Raw genomic sequence first — 27,174 nt, 5'->3', positions numbered from 1 at the left:
ACCACAGTTTATAAATAATGAGTTGTAAATGTAATTGGTTTAAATGAAGTTAATTAATTACAACGTAAACATACAGTATTCTCAGTTATATGCATTTAAACATAATGTTATTGGACAAATAGATAGTCTTGCGCTACACAGTATTTTTAACGAGCAGCTCTTCTGAGTGTCATCTGTAATTTCCTCTCTCATGCAGGTTGTTTGGTCCCCCCCGGCATCTGAAATTAAAGTACCGCTATATCTCGGTATTTCCTGTGTGGCAATCCGGAAGACATGTTAATTAATGACTCCGCTATTTGTTTGGACATGTTTAATGTTTAATCTTACATCCTCTCTGGCTATATTTAACACAAATTAGTGATATGGTTGTCAGTATGGCGACTCGGTGTCAGTGTACGGAAGTGACGTTCAGTAATCTGTTTTCAAATACTACACAGGTAGAAAATAGGGTATTTTAGTGCCCCCTTGTGGTGGCGTGGCACAATTACATATAGGAAAGTATATTGCTTTAGAAATAAATACTTTGAATATAATCTCGTCCCCAGCCTGGCGATATGAATATAATGCAAGCATGTGTATTATCAGGTAAAAGCCACACTTACAAAGGAGTGAAATAGCAAGACACACACACAGGCACACATTGCAATGGAAATAGTATGGTTTATTTCAACTGAAAGGAATGTTATAATGCACATACTTTTTAATCAATCTGGGTCAGACATCACTTTAAAAAAAAAGGGTGTAATTTTTAAGATGATAACAGACAGATTATGTCCTAGCACGGTCTCAAAAACAAAGGGAATGGGAATGTAATGTTGTTTGACAAGAGTACATGTTATAACACCACATTTAGGATGACTAGAGATATGTGTTGAATCAAAACATAAAAAGGCCTGTATATATTTACATCCATCAGAAAATGTATGGTGGCGGACGGTAGTAGGCTAACCCAAAGTCAACTTTGATGCCTTTCCCTATCCATCACTGAAACGATACCTAACCTTAACCCTCTTCCTAAACCTAACCTTAATTCAATTAACCTAAATGTAACCTGAATGAATTTTTTAACCCTTAAGCCTAAACTAAAATGTTCCTTCTGTCGGTTAATATGCACTTTCAGGAATGTCAGGATGCAGATATGTACGTCTAGAGTCGTAGCAATTCACTGTAAGTGAGTCGCCAGTGTGCTGTTATGACATTATCTTCATAACCGCAAAACAAATTGTCATATATATATATATATATATAAAAAACACACAAAATATATTCACATAAAATCTATGCAATAATCTAATACCTAATCATAAACACAAAATAAACCACGTTATCCAGGGCACACATACAATATGTACGGTCATTATTCAAAATGTCGCATAGTAGTAATGCAAAAGCAGCTAGTTCCTGAAAGGTATAAATGTATAGAAAACAAGCTATAGTTCCTGAAAGGTCTATGGATTAAAATGGTGGGATTATCTGGGTTAGTTTCGCATTTCCTGCTCAGGTACAACTCGTTTTTTTCTGGGTTAAGTAAAGGTTAAATTACATTTGCCATTGATAAGAACTAAATCACTGTGGTCACACTTGATAAAACCAGTTGCATGTCTTCAAATCATTATTTCATTACCATAATTTAATAGCTTTGTAAATCATACTTATGGCTGGAAGTTATTCATGACCATGTGACTTGACCAGGAAAAACTCTGTCTTAATTTGGGGATATAATTAAGGCCCAGAGTTGTGGACAGGAAAATGAGTCAAGCTTTAGGGGTTAACCCGCTGTAGCACGTGCTGACTGAAACGTGGTATGCGGATCAGCATGTGATGCCACATAGGACATAAAATTTAATTACATTTAAATTCAATTAGATAGAATTTGATGTTGTCAACCTTTCCATTTCATGTTGGGTTGAGGCCTGCATATTCTCCTAATGTACCATCTAGCAGTACATAGTACACAATGGACGGTGCAAAATATGGACTCTTTTTGGACCACTTTTGAGGTATTAACGTTTAGGTAAACTATGTGGTTTTGCTGGCTCGGATGCCTCAGTCTTACTGTATACAGGTGCTAACTGTAAGCTGCTTTGAATAAAAGCATCTGATAAAAATGACCATATTGTATAATCCCTTAATGGAAACTAAAATTCAAAGAAAGAGAAAAAAAAAACGTGGCTGAAAATCAGACGCACAGTACACAGTCAGTCAGTGAGGCTTCCTGGGTAAATAACACCTTTAAACAGTACTGTATATAAACCTGTTATAAAATCAGAAATACACCTTTCTGTTTAGTCCTGCTGAACTGACTCAACAGCCTAGAGCCGTATCTTCCCGGAGACAATGTCATCATGCAGAGACTGAGTGAGTGGGACGTAGTCTCTCTGGGATAGGTCCAAGAAATACAGGGACTCCTGGACGGCGTCAGGGCTGAAGCCCTCCAGCACCAACTTCCTCTTCTGCTGCTTGAAGGTCTCGGTCACATCAATGGATGTCTATGGAAGACAAAGGACAAAGTTTATGTTGAAAAGGGTCAGGGGGTTTAAATTCTAAATGCGCTTATGTGATATAAAAAATGTTTGGTTAGAGTTGAAGGGATCGTTCTTTCTATTGTGAATTTTTTTAACTATTCATTTAAGATTATTGTATTGAATGTATGTATTTATAGCATGGTTTCAATACAGTTTCTGCAAAGACAAGAACAAACTATTTAATTGATTTATCCATATTACGGTGGTACACTCCAGTACCAACCGTATATTAACGTTATGTATAAAATCTCACACAGTTCATTATAAGTAGTCACTCATTACCTTTTTAAAATAAGTTTCAGTTTTGTGTGGGGATAATTTTTCCCTGAATGGACACATGTGGTTTCAGGATTGTCTTACCTGGATCCGTAGAAACCAGGGCCACGAGTAAGCGGGGAGACTTTGGACCAAATGGTTGTAGAGTTTTTTACCATCCAGCTTTTGGTCCATCTTTAGGACGACGGCTGCCATACCTGCTCTGCCTTCATAACCTGTATATAAACAATAAGGATAATGTTACAGGCCAACTCAGTGGCCTCGTGGTTAGGGTGTCTGTCTTGAGATTGAAAGGTTGGGAGTTTGAGCACTGACCGAGTCACACCAAAGACCGTACAAATGGGACCCAATGTGTCTCTGCTTGGCACTCAGCATTAAGGAGATTTTTTCAATTTAAACTAGTCAAGTCAGTTAAGAACAAATTCTTATTTTCAATAGCCTAGGAACAGTGGGTTAACAGGGGCAGAACAACAGATGTTTACCTTGTCAGCTCGGGGATTCGATCTTGCAACCTTTCGGTTACTAATCCAATGCTCTAACCACTAGGCTACCTGCCGCCTAAGGCCTTGTGATTGACTAGTTTCCTGGGGGTGTACTTGTACATCCTGCTCCTATGAGGCCGTCGGGGCTACTTTTAAATGTAATATACATGTTGTTTAATGTTTTTCAACCAAAATGTCATGTGACCCTATCTTCACAAATCAGTACAGTTGACAATGTGGGCCGAGGCAATTTTATAAAAATAATTAGGTAACGCTAAATCATACGGTTGCAACGCATTGTAAGACGGGGGTACTAAGCATGTATGAATTGAATAAACATTTATATAATTTAGCAGACACTTATCTAGAGCATCTTACAAGATGAACCAGGGTTAAGTGCTTTGCTCAAGTGCACGTTGACAGATTTTTTTTTAACCTAGTCGGCTGGGGGATTCGAACTAGCAACCTTTCGGTTATTGGTCCAATGCTCTTAACCGCTAGGCTAGCTGCTGCCCTATATCGTTTTGTAGTGAGACATTTTGGCCTGCATATTCATTTGCCAAGAAAAGGTGCTAAAATGGTTCTACAATAATGATTATACTAAACTGAAGTTATATTAGGCAAACATTTTCAACTAGGTCCAATATTGCTCTGCACCATAAAAAAATATATATAATAATCAACTTATTTCTACTAATGATGTCAGCGAGAACTATGACTTGGCCCAGTAACACCATAGACATATGAATGATGTCAGAAAGGACATTGACCTGGCACAGTAACACCATAGACGTTCACTTCCTGCAGGAAATCCAAACTTCCGAGAATCTCTGAAACTTCTGTGGTGGCCACATTCTCTCCTTTCCACCTAGGAGGAAGAAATCAGTTATTTAATTCACGATATGCAGAAATATTTCAGCACATTTTTGTTGGTGTCTTGAATGCTCGCAATGCAACAGCCAGCATGATGGGTATGAGTGAGAGAGAATGCTGGCATAATTCTTTTTTAGATAGACGTCAACATTTATTCATCTAACTTTTTTCAGGGATGCAACAATAAATGACATTTAATATATATTAATCTACTGCATATATTGAATTATTTACCTAGATTTGTGCAACAATACATTTAATCAAATAACATATTTACAAGTCATAGTCCTTTCAGCCTGCCTATCTATTTTAAACACCAGATGGCAGCAACAGATAAGTATAGATACAAGGTACAACTGCAAGCATCCTCAACTGAAAGACAGACAGGAGGGCGCAGTCAGAGACAGGAGGGCGCAGTCAGAGACAGGAGGGCGCAGTCAGAGACAGGAGTTGAGGTGAGAGGAAACCTCACCCTGAAAGTGATTTCAGCTAGCTAAGAGTAAGACCATCAGACATCCATGCAGATTCTGCATTGTCAATTCTACTGTAAAATATCAAAATAATTCAGTAACATGTTCTTTAGAGCCACATTTTGGCCATGCATTATAAATACATAACAGGAATTTATGCATCTCTTCTAAAGAACCATGAGCTATAATGAATGCTTATAGCATGTTTTACTCATATCACCACCTGTGTTTAATGCAATAAGCATTGATATTTATACAGGCTGCCAAAATGAGCTGTGTGCTATTATGAATGTTTAAAGCAAGGTCTCACGATGCATTATAGGGATTTACTAAAAGTGCATTCATAATGCGTTATAAAAAGGTGACTCAAAGAAGGTGTTACCCATAATTCACCTTCCACTGTTACATTCTGTATGCCAAAGCATGATCTTCCACAGGGCGAGCTGTACATCCTGTACATTTAAACGCAGATCTCCAGTTATGGTGAACTAACAGAGAATTCACCTGATTTTAGAAGAATCAAAAATGGCCTCCCGAGTGGCGCAGTGGTCTAAGGCACTGCATCTAAGGCAGTGCTTGAGGAGTCACTACAGATCCGGGTTCGGTCCCGGGCTGTATCGCAGCCGACCGCGATCGGGAGACACATGAGGCGGTGCACAAATGACCTTCGCCTCTGCCGAGTCCGTACGGGAGTTGCAGCAATGGGACAAGACTGTAAACTACCAATTGGGGAAGAAAAATTATAATAAACGTAAAGTTCCTCAAACCTTCATCAAGTGGCATTAAGTCCATATTCCATGACATCAATCTGGCCTCAATCTCAAATCAATTGGAAATATTGGCACTAAATTAAAGGATTACTTTCAAGGTACGGAAACATGTAATAAAAGAGTTTAGGTGGACTATCCCTTTAATACAACTTAACTGAGTAAAGTCCGCAATACTGTATGCCTTCTAAAATACATTTTGAGATTCCAACCATTGATAATACCAACGCCATTCACTTTTAAATAATAATTTACATCAGACTATTTTACAGGTTAAGAAACTTAACGTCCCAATTCTGGGGCGGCAGGTAGACTAGTGGTTAGAGCGTTGGGCCAGTAACCAAAAGGTTGCTAGATCGAATCCCCGACCTGACAAGGTCATTCTGTCCCTGAATAAGTGCCCACTGTTCCTAGGCCGTCATTGTAAATAAGAATGTGTTCTTAACTGACTTGCCTAGTCAAATAAAATAACAATTCTCTGCATTATTTTGCCAGACAAATACTTATAAAATTGTTAGGGGTGACCACGGCACAAACGTGCACACAAAACCACAATCACCAAAAGACTTGCAGTCTTCAAGGTAGCAACAAAGCAGTTTTGTGGATCATTGCCCAGTCCTGCGTCACACTTGGGTACTTGGGAAATACACCAAATTGTGCCAAAGTGCAGAGGGACGGGAAGACAAGCGATGGCATTGTGACATGGGGACAACCGACAGAAGCTTTTGACCCCCTAATCATGGAGCCCTTGGGTCGGACCCCATCCGGGAACTGTGGCATCGGGAATGGTGGGTGAGGGAGGTGGGGGGGGGGGGGGGGGTCTTGATTTTACGTGGAGTGTAGCACTCTGAACTTAACAGCAGACCGGGGTTCAAATATATATACACATATATATATATATACACACACATATATATATACTATGTGTTTGATTGAGCTTGCCGACTGCAATGGAATCAATAGAAAACTCCCAAAACTGCAAACCCCTCCCTCCAGGAAGGCTAAAGCAAACACTCAAAGTATTTGAAAGATTTCAAATAGTGTTTGAGCCCAGGTCTGGTTGAAAGGCATTCCCCCTCGTCCGCTCTTGGAGGAGGGCCTTGCGTCACTCTGCTGGATTTTGTGAATGGACCGTGGAATGGCAGAGGTGAAAAGGGGGGGAAAAGGGCCTTTCCCTTGGCCACTGTTTTGCCAACTTGGATTAGGCTCAAGCCAGAGCTTCCACCAAAATGCCAGAGAGTTCAAGCGAAGGAGTAGAGGAACAGACCTGGGTTCAAAAACTATTAGGGATCTTTCAAATACTTTGAAGCGTTTTGCCTTCGACTGCCTTGAGAGCCAGATGATCAAAGTGCACTTTGCGGTTAGTCTATTGGTTCCATTGGGTCAGGCAAGCTCAATTAAGCCTGGCTATCATATTTAAAATGATTTCAAATAGTATTTGAACCCAGTCTGGAGAGTAAGGAGGGGACAAACAGTGCCTGATTCTCTGTGGGGTCTCCCTCGGTTCAGGAGCTCATTTGCATGACTTGAGGGGAAGCTACTAAAGGACAACAGGGACATCGTGCAAGGCTGCCATTGTGATGAATGCCTGAGCAATTGAACGCTTGAATGGAGAGAAACAACAGAGGGGGACGACCCGTGCTGATCGCATTGGAAAATTAAGCTCAGTGGATGAAGACAAAATGAGGAATGACTCATGGTGATGGTGATGCCACATATGTAAACGGTAAATGATAGATACTGTATGCTGTAATATTCAGACTCTTTTAAAGCTTGGTTACTTTTACCCCTTTTTCTCCCCAATTGGTAGTTACAGTCTTGTCCCATCTCCGCAACTCCTGTACGGACTCTGGAGAGGTCGAAGGTAGAGAGCCATGCGTCCTCCGAAACAAGCCGCACTGCTTCTCGACACACTACTCGCTTAACCCGGAAGCCGGCCGCACCAATGTGTCAGAGGAAACACCGTTCAACTGGCGACTGAAGTCTGCGTGCATGTACCCGGCCCACCACAAGGAGGGACATTTGTACATGATCTTATGTTGGAGATCTGCCCACATCCCACACCATTGGTTGCAGAGATACACTGTTTATACTTCAACCCCAAAATGTACTGAGAATATATACAGTCCCCTACTTATTATTTGGACAGTGAAGCTACAACTTTTAAAATTTGGCTCTACACTCTGGCATTTTGGATTTGAGATAAAATGTTTAATATGAGGAGACAGTACAGAATGTCACCTTTTATTTGAGGGTATTTTCATATATCTGTTTTATCGTTTAGAAATTAATGTATCTAGTCCAAATTTGTTGGATGCACTTGTTGTTTGTGTTTCAGATTATATTGTGCCCAACAGAAATGAAATGGTAATTAATGTTGTGTTATTTTGGAGTCACTTTTATTGTAAATAAAAAATTGTTCTGAACACTTCTACATTAATGTGGATGCTACCATGATTACAGATAATCACAAATGAATCCTGAATAATGATTGTGAGAATGTTACACATTACATTATTTACCATTCATTTCTATTGGGTAATAAATAATCTGAAACACAACCAAAACAAACTGCAAATGCAGTCACAAGCTTGATGTTGTCATTGCGTACTAGGAATACGGAACCAAATACTAAACTTTTCACTACTTTTAATACACTATACGTAAGTGAATTTGTCCAAATACCTATGACACCTTCAAAATGGGGGACTAGATACATAAAGTGCATTCATTTCTAAACGGTAAAACATTGTGAAAATACCCTCAAATCTTTCATTCGAAATGCTGGATTATAGAGTCAAATTAAACGTTTTAGCTTCACTATCCAAATGAATACATAAGGAGACTGTAAGCAGCTGCAATCAAACAGTGTTTGTTTTCTTTCAAATACTGGGCCAATGGAATTAATGCAATACGTCATTCTAATATTACCAAAAGACCCAAACCCCCACCGACCTAGGTCAATCCAACATTTTAATATATTTGAAAGAAAACAAGTACTTTGAAAGGCACGTCTGATAAGCACTGAACTATCTCTTTAAAAATCAGTTGAGAAATACTGCATAGGCTACTTCCACTTTACCTGAAGGTATCTCCGATACGGTCACGGAAGTAGACAAAGTCTCTGTGGTCCTGAAGCATGAGGTCTCCGGTGTTAAAGTACACGTCTCCCTCCTTGAACACGTCCCTGAGGAGCTTCTTCTCTGACTGAAGCGTATTCCCAGCGTACCCCAGGAAAGGATTCATGACCGACACCGGGGCCACCAGGAGGCCCGTCTCTCCTGCGGACACAAACAGGCAGGTTTATATATATATATACACACTGCTCAGGTGTATATCAGTGTTGCTTCCTAAGTGGACAGTTTGATTTCACAGAAGTGTGATTGACTTGGAGTTACATTGTGTTGTTTAAGTGTTCCCTTAATAATAATAATAAATATATATATGTTTATATATTATTATAATATATATTATATATTTACTGGGTTTGAACCAAGATCCCACTGAGCTAAAGGCTCGGGATAATAAAACGACTGTCGCCTCATATATATATATATGTATGAAAATAAAAAATATATATGAGGCGACAGTACAGAATGTAACCTTTTATTTGAGGGTATTTTTCATACATATCTGTTAGCCCGTTTATAAATCTCTGAACCCATCCCGAGCCTTTAGCTCAGTGGGATCTTGGTTCAAACCCAGTCAATCAGACATGCATTTATGCACACACACATCAATGGAATTCTATGAAGCAGTAAATCAAATAGTGCACAAGAGGCATCATCAGAAATTATCCTATGTTAGAAAACCTTTGCTTACCTTTATTTGCTTTGACACATCGTCCTGAGTCGGTCCGTATCGGCTCATATGTTTGGGGATCACAACTCAAGAACTCAAAGGGCATATTAAGCTGCATAACAATGAAACAAAAAGTGTAAAAGGAGGGGCTAGAAATAATCAGTATTAGGAGGATAAAAGATACACAGGAGAGGCCGACGCGCACAGAGAGGCCGACGCGCACAGAGAGGCCGACGCGCACAGAGAGGCCGACGCACTGTTGATAATACAGATTATGCTGTTGGTTTTTAGTTGGAGAAACATGAAGAGAAAACATGAATCAACAGCGCATCAATCTCTGTGTGCATCAATCTCTGTGTGCATCAATCTCTGTGTGCATCAATCTCTGTGTGCGCCACGCTTCTGTTCCATTTAGCAGAAGTTAAATCTCTACAACTAAAAACCAACAAGACATTCTGGATTACTCTACTTCACAATACTCTGGCCCGGCCTTTTATGGAAACACACAGACACATGTGGTCAGATACGACCTTTCAGACCGAATGACAGAGGACCCCACTGGGGTGTCTGGAAAACCAGGTACCGGGCCAGAGCACATGCCCCGTTGCCCTTCCATTCGCTAAAGTATGTCGTTTTTGTCGTTGTTCTGAACCCACTGTAATACGTGTTATTTAATTACATCTATTGCTTTTATGTAATTAAATTATCTAAATCATAATTGCTGAATGAGTTTGTGCACCTGCCCCCCAAAAGGTCTGTGTACGGCCCTCGGGTAAACAGTGCGGTAAACAGAGCGGCCCTCGGGTAAACAGTGTGGTAAACAGTGCTGCCCTCGGGTAAACAGTGTGGTAAACAGTGCGGCCCTCGGGTAAACAGTGCTGCCCTCGGGTAAACAGTGTGGTAAACAGTGCTGCCCTCGGGTAAACAGTGCTGCCCTCGGGTAAACAGTGTGGTAAACAGTGCTGCCCTCGGGTAAACAGTGTGGCCCTCGGGTAAACAGTGCGGCCCTCGGGTAAACAGTGTGGTAAACAATGCGGCCCTCGGGTAAACAGTGCGGCCCTCGGGTAAACAGAGCGGCCCTCGGGTAAACAGAGCGGCCCTCGGGTAAACAGAGCGGCCCTCGGGTAAACAGAGCGGCCCTCGGGTAAACAGAGCGGCCCTCGGGTAAACAGAGCGGCCCTCGGGTAAACAGCGCAAAACTGTCAGCAGAGCTTTTCGCCGGCGTGAGCAGAGCGCAAGCCACGTAGACTCAAAAATAATAGAACCAGAGTAATTTACAGTGAGTAGCCTGCACCTCATGGAGCCGCTGCTTACGCCCAGATTTAATTTAAGTGGGTTAAATCAGGGTCACACAGAGTGCTTCTGGGTAGTCTTAAACAAATCTACTTTGAATCCAAAGTATACACCTCACACACATGGTTATGGGCTGATAAAACAAAGACACCTGTACCATGTCAGATATACAGTTGAAATGTATTACATTTTGAATTTGGATCCCAATATTACACTTTATACACAACACAGAAGACTGAAAAAAAAAAAAAAAAAAACAGTTTGACAAAGAAACACCAGATTTTCGTTGTCTTTTTAAAACTAATATTTGTTTATAATGAAAAATATGAATACAATTCCACCCATGAGGACAAAGAGGGAGCTTCTGGTCGATGACTACAGGAAAGGGTGACATATAAAAGTTCTACGTCCAGCGTAGCAGGTCTGCGAGTTTTATCGTTTGTGTATCTAAGTGATCTAAGCCTATCCCAGTGAACTACAAAACAAAGTGCTCCATGCCAGGGGCCTCCCGGGTGGCGCAGTGGTCTAGAGCACTGCATCGCAGTGCTATGCTGCGCCACCAGAGTCTGGGTTCGCGCCCAGGCTCTGTCGCAGCCGGCCGCGACCGGGAGGTCCGTGGGGCGACGCACAATTGGCTTAGCGTCGTCCGGGTTAGGGAGGGTTTGGCCGGTAGGGATATCCTTGTCTCATCGCGCTCCAGCGACTCCTGTGGCGGGCCGGGCGCAGTGCGCGCTAACTGAGGGGGGCGGGTGCACGGTGTTTCCTCCGACACATTGGTGCGGCTGGCTTCCGGGTTGGAGGCGCGCTGTGTTAAGAAGCAGTGCGGCTTGGTTGGGTTGTGCTTCGGAGGACGCATGACTTTCGACCTTCGTCTCTCCCGAGCCCGTACGGGAGTTGTAGCGATGAGACAAGATAGTAATTACTAGCGATTGGATACCACGAAAATTGGGGAGAAAAGGGGATAAAATTTAAAAAAAATAAAATAAAATAAAATTTTTTTAAAAAATAAAAAAAATATAAAAAAAAGTGCTCCATGCCTGACCTTGTTGAAGTAGCCCGCCCTTCCGATGGGTCCTATTTCATTGGTGTAGTTGACAAAGCCAATGCTGGCCTCAGTTAAACCGTAGGCTTCCCGGACATTGATCTTCCCAAAGCGTCTGGCAAACTCCCTCCAGACATCTGCCCTCAGACCACTCCCTGCTGCAACACGCACTTTGTGGGCACTCTCCTCAGGGACCTACAGAAAACAGATTACACAAAAAAACACTCATAATCTATTACTGAGTAATTACAAAGCAGCTATGTAACTAGAACGCTGTTACACTGGTTATTACTGTGTAGTTACTTGTAAAGTCAACTTGAGGTATAACCCTGTAGGACCTACAATATACTAGTAGTGTACTGTGATATTATAGAAGTAATGTCTTTCATCCTTGTCCTGGAGACCCACAGGGTGTGCAGGCTTTTGTCCTAGCCCAGCACAAACTCAGCGGTGTCTCCACGAGCAGGATTTGAAGAGCACTGTAAGTCGCTCTGGATAAGAGCGTCTGCTAAATGACTTAAATGTAAATGTAGTACATGGTGGCGTTCACGGCCAGAGTCAATCGCAAATCTTCTCACTCGGGCCTACTAATTTAACTAAATAACTTGTGAAAAGTGAGTGGAAAAAGCCAAGACGAACCAGAGTGATGAATATAACGTCTTACCGCAGGTTGGTTGACCAGGTAGCGACAGAGCCAAGACGAACCAGAGTGATGAATATAACGTCTTACCGCAGGTTGGTTGACCAGGTAGCGACAGAGCCAAGACGAACCAGAGTGATGAATATAACGTCTTACCGCAGGTTGGTTGACCAGGTAGCGACAGAGCCAAGACGAACCAGAGTGATGAATATAACGTCTTACCGCAGGTTGGTTGACCAGGTAGCGACAGAGCCAAGACGAACCAGAGTGATGAATATAACGTCTTACCGCAGGTTGGTTGACCAGGTAGCGACAGAGCCAAGACGAACCAGAGTGATGAATATAACGTCTTACCGCAGGTTGGTTGACCAGGTAGCGACAGAGCCAAGACGAACCAGAGTGATGAATATAACGTCTTACCGCAGGTTGGTTGACCAGGTAGCGACAGAGCCAAGACGAACCAGAGTGATGAATATAACGTCTTACCGCAGGTTGGTTGACCAGGTAGCGACAGAGCCAAGATGAACCAGAGTGATGAATATAACGTCTTACCGCAGGTTGGTTGACCAGGTAGCGACAGAGCCAAGACGAACCAGAGTGATGAATATAACGTCTTACCGCAGGTTGGTTGACCAGGTAGCGACAGAGCTCTCCGACGTATTGAAATACGGTCACGTTATGTTTCACGCAGTCTTTCCAAAATTGACTGGCAGAAAACTTCTTTTTCAATATGCACGTTGCCCCTGGAAACACAACATAAGAAAATACATGTTAGAGTAACGTTACATTAGTCACCATAACAATACAAATAAAAGTTCATTTATTTCACTTTAAGTTTGTAAATTAGATAATCCATCCCCAACCAAAAGTGATCATGTGTTTTAACATATTCGCCACGCGTTTTAATATATTCGTCACGCGTTTTTATATTCGTCATGTATTTTAACATGTGTTTTAACATACTCATCACGCGTTTTAACATGCATTTTAACATATCCGTCATGCGTTTTAACATGCGTTTTAACATATTCGTCACGCCTTTTAACATGCGTTTTAACATATCCGTCATGCGTTTTAACATATTCGTCACGCCTTTTAACATGCGTTTTAACATACCCGTCATGCGTTTTAACATGCGTTTTAACATATCCGTCATGTGTTTTAACATGCGTTTTAACATATCCGTCATGCGTTTTAACATGCGTTTTAACATATCCGTCATGCGTTTTAACATGCGTTTTAACATATCCGTCATGCGTTTTAACATGCGTTTTAACATGCGTTTTAACATGCGTTTTAACATATTCCTCATCTCTTTACCTTTGATAGGACCTTTGTTTCGGGTGGGCAGCTGGACGGCACATTTAGGAGTCCTACACTGTATTTACTATCGTTGAAATGAGACTATGACATCATGTTGAAGTGCCTAACCCTATGACAATATAGACACCCATGATACTTTTGGTTTTCTGCTACCATATCCTAACCCCGGAACCTACAACACACGGGTATGTATGGTTGCACTTCCAGGAATTGTGCGACTTTTGTCAGATTCCCCCACTGCCACATCTTTTCCCTCCATGCTAAAATTAAACTGTGGGAAATCTAGTTAGCCAGCTAGGAACCAGTCAAACGATCCCCGTTGAGAAGATAGGAACCTTGACCGGGGTAGTTCTGGACTTCCTTTGGTTCTTTTTTGGACTGCGCTCGTGATCATCCAGACAAAACCTTGTTTTGAAGTCATGACCTGGGAGGAGCTGGCAGGCAACCCAACCCAAACGCAGGAAGAGGCCTGTCATTTGGGAACCACTGGTCTGTACGCTAATGTATATGTGGCAACAGATATGGGGAGCCAACCTGGGTTAAAATACTATATATATATATATATATATATATAGAGAGAGAGAGAGAGTAAACACTGTATACGTGCTTGATTGAACTTGCCGACTGCAATGAAACCAATAGAAAAGTCTCAGAAGTGCAAACCCCTCCCACCTGGCAATTCAGGCAGGCTAAAGCAAACAGTTGTAATAGTTCATTATCTGAACCCATGTCTGTTATGGAACCTAGAATAGGTGGAGTTTATTACTCTGCGTATGCACTGTAGTCTACTGAGCTAGTGACACAACCTCTGCTATGAGTACAGTCACGTCTGCTAAGGGAACTCTAATTTAAAGTGCAATACGGTTTACCAGTCTCAATTCAATGACATCATTTTTTTTTGTCCTGTTTAGTGTGACTTCTGATGACAAGCTGTGGCGTCAACGTATCAGGAGGAAGAACGTATTGAAAAGTATTCCTCACCAAGCTGTATGCATCCACCAATACCCAGAAGAGAGGCGGTCATGTGGTATAGGGGCAGAGTGATGTAAATGTTGTCATCCGAACGGGCCCCGCACAGACGAAGGAAGGCCATGCACATGACGGCTTTGAGATGTCCCACCCGGGCTGCCTTAGGAAGTCCTGAAAGACAAAAAGAGTACAGTGAAGATGCCTCTAGAGACGCTGATCTTGTGTCCGTGTTGCATTCTCCCCACTAATGGTTAAGGATAGGATTGAGGGAGGGGAAGTTGATCATAGATCTGTACCAATGGGAAAACACCACGGAGCGGATGAAAACTACACCACTCGTAACGGCCACGTGACATTAAACATTCTCATATTATGACATCATTGATTTCTACTGAAGAGTTTAAAAGCTTTTCCCTCGAACTGCCAAAGGCACACCACACCAACAGTTATGTTTATTGTATCTGCATGAACAAAACTTGACTGAAAGTATGAGAATAGAGTGCAGCATTGGTTGGACAAAGGTCAAACAGGAGGTGCTTATATCTGTCCTGTTTCACTGCATATCCCAACTCGCCCTGAGAGAGTGGGGTCACAGCCAGGGACCAGTCATTCCTGACAGTAACCCTGTGGAGTAATAAGGGCAGATCAACAGATTTCTAACACCTTTCGGCTCAGGGATCTGAACGAGCAACCTTTCGATTATGGGCCCAATGCTCTAACCACTAGGCTTGCCGCCGCCGCCGTTGCCCTGTGGGCTAGCCGCCGCCCTGCCCGGCCGGCCGACCCCCGTCGCCGCCCTGCCCGGCCGGCCGACCCCCGTCGCCGCCCTGCCCGGCTAGCTGCCACCCTCGCTCAACCAGTTATAGCACAATGAAATGATAACAATTTGGACATGAACAATGTTTCATCAGAAGAGATTGGCTTCATCCAATGTGACAAAGCCGCAAACTGCAAAAACAGTTTTTTTTTAACATTTTGCAACGGAAAACTAAAATGACTGTTTCTTATTGGACAAGTCCAGGTAGTCCCTCTCTGACTTCTAGGTCCACACCAAAATACAATTTACCTTAAGGCCTCTGATGTCTCTTTTATGAAGTCTACTGTAAAGGTCAAGGTTCAGCAACATTCTTGGAAGTGGCCCGTCTCTTTTAACAGGGTGTGGGTCTTGTTTTACTACTGCACAGAGCCCTGGTAAAGCCCTGTCCCGGTAAAGCCATGGAAAACCCCTGGTAAGGAAGGGGCATTGGCAACCATTTATACACATTTAGCACAAATTCACCAGTACTAGAAGAAAAAGAAGAAAAAAGAAGAAAAAGCTAGCTTGATATCAATTTGAAGCACATTTCCTTCTCAGTAAAATTAAGTTGTTTCAGACACTGTGAATTACAACTCTCCTTGGGAACCCGGGTTGGCTAGGAAAACCACTCCTTATATTGGTGTTGACCAGAGCTGTTAAAAAGTGAGCGTGTGGTGCCAGCTCGGAATAAATGAGAGAAATCTGTCCGGCTTAATAGACATGCTGCTGACTTGAGCCTTTCGGCGTGGAAGAACTGTTTTCAACCTAGTGCAATAGGGTACTCATAGCTATTTTCCCTTCTCAGACCTCTATCGTAGGGTATTGGCAGACAGACATTTAGGTTATCGTCCCTTATGGTCTCTGGTAATAGCTGTAGGCTAGTTTCCGTCTTCATGCAAACGTTTGCATTGATATCCAGGCAAATGATTTTATTTCAGATACTATGTTTCCGTATCTATGCAAATTCCCATCCATTCACCTTTCACCTTGAGACCAATGTTTATGATATGGAGTAATGGCCCCGCATGCATATTCAAGTCAAGTCGACATCAAAATAAATAAAACATTTACAATACAATTGCAAATAGAATTGTCAGATTCCAGTTTTTAATTATTTTTATTTTAGATTACTGTCGCCTCTGGAGGATGCCAACTCCAAGCCATATAAATGAAATACATTCTCTAAATCATTTTTTAAGCGGCCAGTGCTATAGTTTAGTGTAAGCGTTCCACAGCATCTATTGGAGTCGACTGTACCCGTTCTTCCTGATATGAAGTTGACCGTATCAGAATAGCGTACTACTGTGGCCTGGTTGGTCTGGTGGTAATGCGTCTATAGTTTCAGCAGAGGTCTACTGCTCTTTGATACAACCTTTCTCTATATCCCTCTATCTGTTCAAAAAAAAGAATCGACAAATACCTTAAAAGAAAATCTATTTTTTGTTGTTGTAAGGATTAGTGTACTACCGGTTGTTCCTGATGTGAAGATGAACAGGAAATTGGACATGAGGTCAGCTCTAGGACAGCCAGGTAAGGCCATGTCTGAGGCCTGCTCCACCTTGTCCAGTAACGTGTTGACCCCTTCATGAGGGCAGCCAATGTCCGTGACCCACACCTCAATGGCATTCTCCTTTAGGGAGGGTAACACCTCGCCCAGTGAACTCACCAAATCTGTGTGAGAGAAAAAACTAAAAGTGAATAGTTTGGAGTAGGGTTGCAAAATTCCAGTAACTTTTACCAAAATTCCCATGTTTTCAGAAATCCTGGTCAGAAGATTCCAGGAACCAGGAGGGAATAAACAGGAAATACAGAATCCTCCAACCAGGACTTCTGGAGAACCTGGGAGCGTTACCAAAATGTTGCACCCCTAGCTGGGGATTACTTGTAAAGGCGCTATTTGGAAATATACAGTACATTCCCTGCTGCTACAAACTAAAATATATATGACATCAAAAGTAAGATACAAAAAAGACCTACCCTCGTTCACATAAGACGTTATTCAAACCAAACTTAAAGCCAGTTGAATTGAGTAAGGGCCTTAGTCGTGCATACACTTTAAAATATTTCATTCCTGCCGTGAGATTATAGTACATAGAGAGATTGACCTCTACAAATGTCATGAGCATGATGTGAAAAGCCTCTATTGAATAAGAAGACTAGAATATTTTGAATATAGTACATTTAAGAAAAACTGGGAGAGTATGGATAAATTGCTCAATGCCTTTCAACCTCTTATTTGAGCAATAACGTGCAGGACAACATGCTATGGTGGCTGATTGTTTTTGCACAGTGTACACTTGTAAAAGTGTTTTGGTACTATGAATAGAAACCCAAGTCTTTTCTATGCATACTAACTTAATCTAGTTATCCTTTGCAATGCTCAGAAGAACTTTGGCCTCTCGCAATGAACTAACTGTAAATCTGTAAAATAACAATATTTTATATTACTATGTGCTCAACTGGGAATAAAGGTTCTATTCAATATAAATCATTGTCCATGAAATGATCCGTTTCACATTCAGGAGATGTGTATGTATGTATGTATGTATGTATGTATGTATGTATGTATGTTTGTATGCATGCATGTATGCATGTATACTAACGGTATCCCTATGTGTCCACAGGTGTTTGAATACAACAGCCTACATTGACCATCAGATTACAGTATCACCCTCATTATTATAAAAAAATATATTTACAACCACCAGTGCACATTGATACGCAACGCAGTTGCGAACAGCGCGTTACATCAAACCATGCAGCTTTACCAAACAGCGCGTTACATCAAACCATGCAGCTTTACCAAACAGCGCGTTACATCAAACCATGCAGCTTTACCAAACAGCGCGTTACATCAAACCATGCAGCTTTACCAACATTCAAAAACATTGTAGTAATTATGCAATGTTTCCACTCCTAATATGAAGTTATGGCATTGAAATGTGAACGTGAATCAACATGCCCAAATCATGCAAGACGTCGTGCATATGTTTGTACTTGTTGCATATTCTGAAAATGCAAGTAGACATACGTCAAATACGTAACACTTTTTGACACTATCTTGATTGACAGCAATAATTACCTGCGCCTACGACGAGCGATTTCGCTCCACAACTTTCAAAACAATATAGGAGCGATTTGGATTTGATATTGAAATTGAGGAAAGCGACCTCGCAGCCCAGTTTACTGAGTCCGAACCACACACAAATAAAATCAGGCTCATTGCTCATCAGAAGAGCGACAATATCACCCTTCTTCAAGCCACCTTCTGTTCTGAAAACTTTAGCAAATTGGTTGCTTCTTTTATCAACGTCCTGGTAAGTTAGCGTTTGACCCTCAAACACTATGAAAGCCTTGTCAGGCATCTTCTTTGCCTGATAAAGAAAGCTGTCGAGGTAAGTGATGACTCCTCTCTGCATACGATACTTCAACGCCTTTCCAACCTTCCGAAGGTTTAGGTAATAAATCAAATCCACCCAAAACAATGGGTAATTCATCCTTTGGAATACCAGAATTGCAAAAAGTCCTGCGGCAAATGTAGTAAACATCCATGTTACCCATACCATCATCTTTACGTGCGCTCTCCAAAGAATGTCAGCTGGTAAACGTTCGGAGATGTTTACCATAAGATTTAAATGCGTCTAGTATTCACATGCTACCGCGCATGCCCAAGGACATCACTTTCCCATTGCGCAAAACATGTAGCCTACAACAGGGTTTTCCAAACTCGGTCCTGGCCCCCGGGGTGCACGTTTTGGTTTTCCTAGTTTGTTATGGCCAGGTTTAGGATATGCATATTGTATGTGTTATAGCTCTTATAAATATAATACAAGTCAGGGACTGTATGTCAGGGAAACATATTCTAATTGTAGATAAGAACAGTTAATACTGATTCAGGACCTATAGGTTTAAGGCAGTTGGCCCTAGTGCTTAAGAGTGTTGGGCCTGTAACCGTAAAGGTTGCTGGTTCAAATCCCCAAGCCGGCAAAGCGGAAAAATCTGCTCTTCAACAAGGCAGTTAACCCCCAACAACAACTGCTTCGTCAATCTGTGCTGTGAAAGACAAGGAAGTCTATTTATACATCCCCACATCATAAAAGATTTGATGACACAAAATCAATACACAATGCACCTAGCACTATGCTTCGCAGGTTCCTGTGTCAGAGATCAGTGTTTTAACATGGAATCAATGTCCATCCCCTCAATGCATGTAATTACGCAACATTTCATATGTTTTCACCCTTTCTCCTACTTCCTCTTTAAAAAAATGCACTAAACTTAGTGATAATGTACACAGCAGAGACTGATACCATTCTGGGTAAAACAAAAAAAATGGTAAGGTGTGGACTCTCCGTATGCAATCAGCTTGAATGACTGCAATGACAACAATGTGTAAGGGCTTCAGAACATGTGTATACTATGCACATAAACGTATTACTGCTTGTAGGCATATTAGGCCGTTTTCATGTCAAGACTATACTGGTGCTCCACATTAAACTGGCACTACAGCTACTAATATAGCTATGCCGTACACTGTAGCATCCACGACATGATGCCATTCGGCACACCAACCCCCAAGTATAATGATCCTTTTCACTGTGAAATACAAATCTTTCATTTGCGTCATATCGTACCCTGTTTTCTCTGCTACCGAACGGCAAGTGGTATCCGAGCACCAAGTCTAGGACATAAAAAAGGCTCCTGAACAGCTTCTACCCTTTAGTCTTAGACTGCTGAACAATTCATAAAAATCGCCACCGGACAATTTACATTGACACTTTGCCCCCACTTCGCCCCCACCCAAATGTACAGATTACCTCAACTAGCCTCTACCCCTGCACACTGACTCGGTACCGGTGCCCCCTGTATATAGCTTCGTTATTGTTATTGTTATTGTATTACTTTCTATTATTACTTTTTATTTTAGTCTACTTGGTAAATATGTTCTTCTTCTTGAACTGCACTGTTGATTAAGGGCTTGTAAGTAAGCGTTTTAAGTAAGCGTTTCACGGTAAAGTCTACACCTGTAGTATTCTGCGCATGTGGCAAATAAAGTTTGATTTGATTTGGTTTGGTGTTAGCATCACAAAAATGACATTTTAATCATTTTTTGGAGTGAATAACGATTTCCCATTGAGGAATATGTTGACATGGTAAAATACATTCTTCCATCAATGACACATGGATAACTATTTCTCCATTTATTTTTCCAAACCAAATGTAACCTCATAAATGTTGCTTTCAAAAAAAATGGCTGATCAACAAATCAAATTTGGGCTTCCATTCATCAAAAGGGTTAACGGTCCACTACAAAACAACAAGAGCAATCTGTATAATAACTTTAACGAATAACCCTTTGTAAATTCTTATAAATGTTTCTATATGCAGAAATAAAAATTAAGACCACACCTCAGTGGGATAAGAGAGATAAGAGTCGTGTAAAACTGAGTTATCGACTTTTAACTAGTAAGTAGAGCATGATTTTCAGTCAGGCACTTGTTCAACGGAAAACCTTTTTAGGGCAAAGGTCAAGTTTAGCGTTGTGCTCCTAACAAATGTCAGATTTGGAATTTCCTGTATTTTACTGGCAACCATAAGGTTTCAATGCTGAAATGTTAACAAGCACGCGACCATGCCATCTGTCTGTGGTGCAGGAAATTACAGAACCAAAGTTCACTTCGCTATACAAGTTATCAGCCATAAGCTTACCATTAAAACATGGGACAAAAATCTGTTAAATTGCAGTTTTATAATCATGGCAGTGACTTGCAGGATTTCATGTATTTACAAAACTAATACAACTTCATTTATCTTATGAAGGTATGTGTGGTTTGTGCCCCCCTGGTTCAGGTTATGGGTCAAGTGCCTTGCTAAAGGGCACAGCAGTAGGTGGAACCTGAGATTCAAATAAGATGTTATTGGTCACATACTTAGATGTTATTGAAGGTGTAGCAAAATGCTTGTGTTCCTAGTTCCAACAGTGCAGTAGTATCTATTTTAGTTAACCTGTATTTAACTAGGCAAGTCAGTTAAGGACAAATTCTTATTTACAATGACGAACTACCAGGGAACAGTGGGTTAACTGCCTTGTACGTGTTCGTGCTTCTACACCTGCATTGCTTGCTGTTTGGGGTTTTAGGCTGGGTTTCTGTACAGCACTTTGAGATATCAGCTGATGTACGAAGGGCTATATCAATAAATTTGATTTGATTTGATTCAGAAAAACATATTTTTACCTTATCAGCTCAGGGATTCGATCCAGCAACCTGTCGGAGTAGACTTCTCTATTGTGTTGTTTGACTGTACGTTTGTTTATTCCATGTGTAACTCTGTGTTGTTTGTGTCGCACTGCTTTGCTCAATCTTGGCCAGGTCGCAGTTGTAAATGAGAACATGTTCTCAACTGGCCTACCTGGTTAAATAAAGATGAAATATATAAAATAAATAAAAAATAAAACCTTTCGGTTACTGGCCCAACGCTCTAACCACTAGGCTACCTGCCGCAGTAGTATCTAAAAACCATTCCCAACAATACAATACACACAAATCTAAAAGTAAAATAATGGAATTAAGTAATATATGAATATTAGATTGAGCAATGTCGAAGTGGCATTGACTAAAATACAGTAGAATAGAATACAGTATATACATATGAAGTCAGAAGTTTACATACACCTTAGCCAAATACATTTAAACTCAGTTTTTCACAATTCCTGACATTTAATCCTAGTAAAAATTCCCTGTCTTAGGTTAGTTAGGATCACCACTTTATTTTAAGAATGTGAAATGTCAGAATAATAGTAGAGAGGATGATTTATTTCAGCTTTTATTTCTTTCATCACATTCCCAGTGGGTCAGAAGTTTACATACACTCAATCAGTATATTGTAGCATTGCCATTAAATTGTTTATCTTGGGTCAAACGTTTCAGGTAGCCTTCCACAAGCTTCCCACAATAAGTTTGTCCCATTCCTCCTGACAGAGCTGGTGTAACTGAGTCAGGTTTGTAAGCCTCCTTGCTCACACACTCTTTCAGTTCTGCCCACAAATTTTCTATAGGATTGAGGTCAGGGCTGTGTTGTCCTTAAGCCATTTTGCCACAACTTTGTAAGTATATGCTTGAGTTCATTGTCCTTTTGGAAGACCGATTTGCGACCAAGCTTTAACTTCCTGACTGATGTCTTGAGATGTTTCTTCAATACATCCACATAATTTTCCTGCCTCATGATGCCATCTATTTTGTGAAGTGCACCAGTCCCTCCTGCAGCAAAGCACCCCCACAACATAATGCTGCCACCCCTGTGCTTCACGTTTGCGATGGCATTCTTTGGCTTGCAAGCCTCCCCCTTTTTCCTCCAAACATAACAATGGTCATTATGGCCAAACAGTTCTATTTTTGTTTCATCAGATCATAGGACATTTCTCCAAAAAGTACAATCTTTGTCCCCAGGTGCAGTTGCAAACCGTAGTCTGTTTTTTTTATGGCGGTTTTGGAGCAGGGTGTCACGAACGTTGTTGTAAGAATCGGACCAAGGTGCAGCGTGCGTAGAGTTCCACATGTTTAATAAAGAAACTCACCAAAAACAATACAGAACAAAAACGAACGTGAAGCTATGCAGTGCTCAAGGCAACTTTACACAAACAAGATCCCACAAATACCCAGTGGGAAAAGGCTGCCTAAATATGATCCCCAATCAGAGACAACGATAAACAGCTGCCTCTGATTGGGAACCATACCAGGCCAACATAGAAAACAAAAACACCTAGATAGGAACACACCCCCCCTAGTCACACTCCGACCTAACCAAAATAGAGAAGGCACTTGTAGGCATTTTGAAAAGTTGAGTAGCAGTGGAAAATCCACCATGGCTACTCCCGCCTTCAGTAGTTGATCTAGAAGAGTCGGAGAGACTAAAGAAAGATAGGGAGGGTGTTGAACCATTTCATTTGTTTAAGAGACGTCTGGATACTGTGTATCAGGATTTTGTGGCCATTTACACAGATGGTTAAAAAAAATCCAAGGACAGGATGTCTTGGGTCAGCATTTGTAGTGCAGGAATGTGGGGGGGAAGTCAGGAAACGTATTACAGATCATCTGGCTGTATATACGGTGGAGGTGATGGCCATACTGTTAGCCTTGCAGTAGGTGGAGGAAGTCAAGCCAGACAGAGTAGTTATTTGCTCTGATTCATGTGCAGTGTTAATAAGTCTCCAGTCCTTTAGCTCATGTAGCAGACAATACCTGCTTTATGAGGTGCTACAAACCCATGGAAGGATGAGACAGATGGGTATACAGATAACATTTACTTGGGTCCCAGCCCATGTGGGGGTGGAGGGGAACGAGGCAGTTGATGTACTGGCTAAACAAGCACTTAGTAGTGGGGATGTTGATGTTGTATGTAAATGTAAATGTTGTAGTTTCAATGAGCAAGGCAGAGGAAAATAGCCTGATATGGACAGTGATGGTGTAGAGATGGCAGGCTAAAAGCCTGATATGGACAGTGATGGTGTAGAGATGGCAGGCTAAAAGCCTGATATGAACAGTGATGGTGTAGAGATGGCAGCCTAAAAGCCTGATATGAACAGTGATGGTGTAGAGATGGCAGGCTAAAAGCCTGATATGGATAGTGATGGTGTAGTGATGGCAGGCTAAATGCCTGATATGGACAGTGATGGTGTAGAGATGGCAGGCTAAAAGCCTGATATGAACAGTGATGGTGTAGAGATGGCAGCCTAAAAGCCTGATATGAACAGTGATGGTGTAGAGATGGCAGGCTAAAAGCCTGATATGGACAGTGATGGTGTAGTGATGGCAGGCTAAATGCCTGATATGGACAGTGATGGTGTAGTGATGGCAGGCTAAATGCCTGATATGGACAGTGATGGTGTAGTGATGGCAGGCTAAAAGCTGATATGGACAGTGATGGTGTAGAGATGGCAGGCTAAAAGCCTGATATGGACAGTGATGGTGTAGTGATGGCAGGCTAAAAGCCTGATATGGACAGTGATGGTGTAGAGATGGCAGGCTAAAAGCCTGATATGAACAGTGATGGTGTAGTGATGGCAGGCTAAAAGCCTGATATGGACAGTGATGGTGTAGAGATGGCAGGCTAAAAGCCTGATATGGACAGTGATGGTGTCGTGATGGCAGGCTAAAAGCCTGATATGGACAGTGATGGTGTAGAGATGGCAGGCTAAACGCCTGATATGGACAGTGATGGTGTAGTGATGGCAGGCTAAAAGCCTGATATGGACAGTGATGGTGTAGAGATGGCAGGCTAAAAGTCTGATATGGACAGTGATGGTGTAGAGATGGCAGGCTAAAAGCCTGATATGGACAGTGATGGTGTCGTGATGGCAGGCTAAAAGCCTGATATGGACAGTGATGGTGTAGAGATGACAGGCTAAACACCTGATATGGACAGTGATGGTGTAGAGATGGCAGGCTAAAAGCCTGATATGGACAGTGATGGTGTAGTGATGGCTATAGTACAAAATAATCGGTTTCACCAGGTGGTGCTGCTAATTTACAATAGAATCTGTTTCACCAGGTGGTGCTGCTATAGTACACAATAATCTGTTTCACCAGGTGGCACTGCTATAGTACAAAATAATTTGTTTCACCAGATGGTGCTGCTAAATTACAAGATAATCTGTTTCACCAGGTGGTGCTGCTATAGTACAAGCTAATCTGTTTCACCAGGTGGTGCTGCTATAGTACAAGATAATCTGTTTCACTAGATGGCGCTGCTATATTACAAGATAATCTGTTTCACCAGGCGGTGCTGCTAATTTACAAGATAAAATGTTTCATCAGGTGGTGCTGCTATAGTACAAAATAATCGGTTTCACTAGATGGCGCTGCTATATTACAAGATAATCTGTTTCACCAGGCGGTGCTGCTAATTTACAAGATAAAATGTTTCATCAGGTGGTGCTGCTATAGTACAAAATAATCGGTTTCACCAGGTGGTGCTGCTAATTCACAATATAATCTGTTTCACCAGGGGGTGCTGCTATAGTACGAGATAATATGTTTCACCAGGTGGTGCTGCTATAGTACAAGAGAATCTGTTTCACCAGATGGTGCTGCTATAGTACAAGATAATCTGTTCCACTAGATGGCGCTGCTATATTACAAGATAATCTGTTTCACCAGGTGGTGCTGCTAATTTACAAGATAAAATGTTTCATCAGGTGGTGCTGCTATAGTACAAGAGAATCTGTTTCACCAGGTGGTGCTGCTATAGTACAAAATAATCTGTTTCACTAGGTGGTGCTGCTATAGTACAAGAGAATCTGTTTCACCAGGTGGTGCTGCTATATTACAAGATAATCTGTTTCACCAGGTGGTGCTGCTATAGTACAAAATAATCGGTTTCACCAGGTGGTGCTGCTAATTTACAATAGAATCTGTTTCACCAGGGGGTGCTGCTATAGTACGAGATAATATGTTTCACCAGGTGGTGCTGCTATAGTACAAGATAATATGTTTCATCAGGTGGTGCTGCTAATTTACAAGATAATCTGTTTCACCAGGTGGTGCTGCTATAGTACAAGATAATATGTTTCACCAGATGGTGCTGCTATAGTACAAGATAATATGTTTCACCAGGTGGTGCTGCTATAGTACAAGATAATATGTTTCATCAGGTGGTGCTGCTAATTTACAAGATAATCTGTTTCACCAGGTGGTGCTGCTATAGTACAAGATAATATGTTTCACCAGATGGTGCTGCTATAGTACAAGATAATATGTTTCATCAGGTGGTGCTGCTAATTTACAAGATAATCTGTTTCACCAGGTGGTGCTGCTATAGTACAAGATAATATGTTTCACCAGATGGTGCTGCTAAATTACAAGATAATATGTTTCATCAGGTGGTGCTGCTATAGTACAAGATAATCTGTTTCACCAGGTGGTGCTGCTATAGTACAAAATAATTTGTTTCACCAGGTGGTGCTGCTAAATTACAAGAGAATCTGTTTCACCAGGTGGTGCTGCTATAGTACAAGATAATCTGTTTCACCAGGTGGCGCTGCTATAGTACAAGATAATCTGTTTCACTAGATGGCGCTGCTATATTACAAGATAATCTGTTTCACCAGGTGGTGCTGCTAATTTACAAGATAAAATGTTTCATCAGGTGGTGCTGCTATAGTACAAGCTAATCTGTTTCACCAGGTGGTGCTACTATAGTACAAGATAATCTGTTTGGAAGTCCAGTTGCAGAGTGTTTCTTCTCTTGACACTGACATATCCAAAGACATGATTGGGTATTGTGCATTAACAGTGTTTTTTTACAATGTGCTTTTGTGATAAACCCTAGTATGAGTAATATATATTTTATTTTTAAATGTTATGTTTCTATGGTGATTGTGAGTTTCAAGAACCTTCAAGCGAAAACATTGTCTGAGAAAACTGCTGTTTCATTCAGAGAAAGGCAAACAACCTTTTATTCTCTGACCTTTTTTACTGGTTCCTCAGGTGGGCTTGGCCATTGCTTCATACTGTACGCACTCTAACCCGATGAGTAAAACCAAGAGATTACATTTTACAGACACTCTTATCTCGAGTGATTTATAGGAGCAATTAGGATTAAGTGCCTTGCTCAAGGGCACATCAGATTGTTCACCTAGTTTGCCCAGGGATTCGAACCAGCAACCTTTTGGTTACTGGTCCAGCACTCTTAACCTCACAATGTGATCCATTAAACACTTTATTCAAAGCAACTGACAGTTACAGTGATAGTTGACTCCAAATTAACATTTGCTAGGTTCCCAGATGACATGAATCACTTTGAATTGGAAGGACACTACTAGAATGTTCTAGTTCTCACTGACAGAATAACACACCTTGACAATCAACAATTCTTGCCTGGGCCTGTAACGATTCTCGTCCTCTTCGTCTGAGGAGTA

General features: G+C 41.4%; 1 protein-coding gene and 1 long non-coding RNA gene across 2 annotated transcripts; one reads left to right on the top strand and one right to left on the bottom strand.

The window, feature by feature from the left end:
* Window positions 1-640: 640 nt before the first annotated feature.
* LOC139544386 (long-chain fatty acid transport protein 6) lies at window positions 641-18,917 on the bottom strand. The gene is made up of 10 exons (XM_071351418.1): window positions 18,340-18,917; window positions 16,725-16,928; window positions 14,474-14,632; window positions 12,788-12,912; window positions 11,530-11,724; window positions 9,216-9,306; window positions 8,476-8,674; window positions 4,054-4,151; window positions 2,886-3,016; window positions 641-2,489 (listed from the first exon to the last, which is right to left on the bottom strand). The coding sequence occupies exons 1-10, from the start codon at window positions 18,881-18,883 to the stop codon at window positions 2,313-2,315; spliced, it is 1,923 nt and encodes a 640-aa protein (XP_071207519.1). The 5' UTR covers window positions 18,884-18,917; the 3' UTR covers window positions 641-2,312.
* LOC139544387 (uncharacterized) lies at window positions 6,809-7,827 on the top strand. The gene is made up of 2 exons (XR_011668860.1): window positions 6,809-7,119; window positions 7,204-7,827. It is a non-coding gene; the product is annotated as an uncharacterized lncRNA (long non-coding RNA).
* Window positions 18,918-27,174: the final 8,257 nt, after the last annotated feature.

Source organism: Salvelinus alpinus, chromosome 18, assembly GCF_045679555.1.
Source record: "Salvelinus alpinus chromosome 18, SLU_Salpinus.1, whole genome shotgun sequence".
In the NCBI taxonomy this organism is placed as follows: domain Eukaryota; kingdom Metazoa; phylum Chordata; class Actinopteri; order Salmoniformes; family Salmonidae; genus Salvelinus; species Salvelinus alpinus.
Note: the sequence above shows the minus strand (reverse complement) of the source record. Positions and strands in the feature narration are given on the sequence as shown.

Bases quoted from the DNA above. Each gene is read 5' to 3' on its own strand.
- LOC139544386 (XM_071351418.1), bottom strand. From the start codon at position 18,883: ATGGTAAACATCTCCGAACGTTTACCAGCTGACATTCTTTGGAGAGCG. The intron at 14,633-16,724 runs GTAGTACACTAA...TTTGTCTTTCAG, and splicing joins CTTCACATCAGGAACAACCG to GACTTCCTAAGGCAGCCCGG. The intron at 3,017-4,053 runs GTCAATGTCCTT...GTTTATATACAG, and splicing joins CTATGGTGTTACTGTGCCAG to GTTATGAAGGCAGAGCAGGT.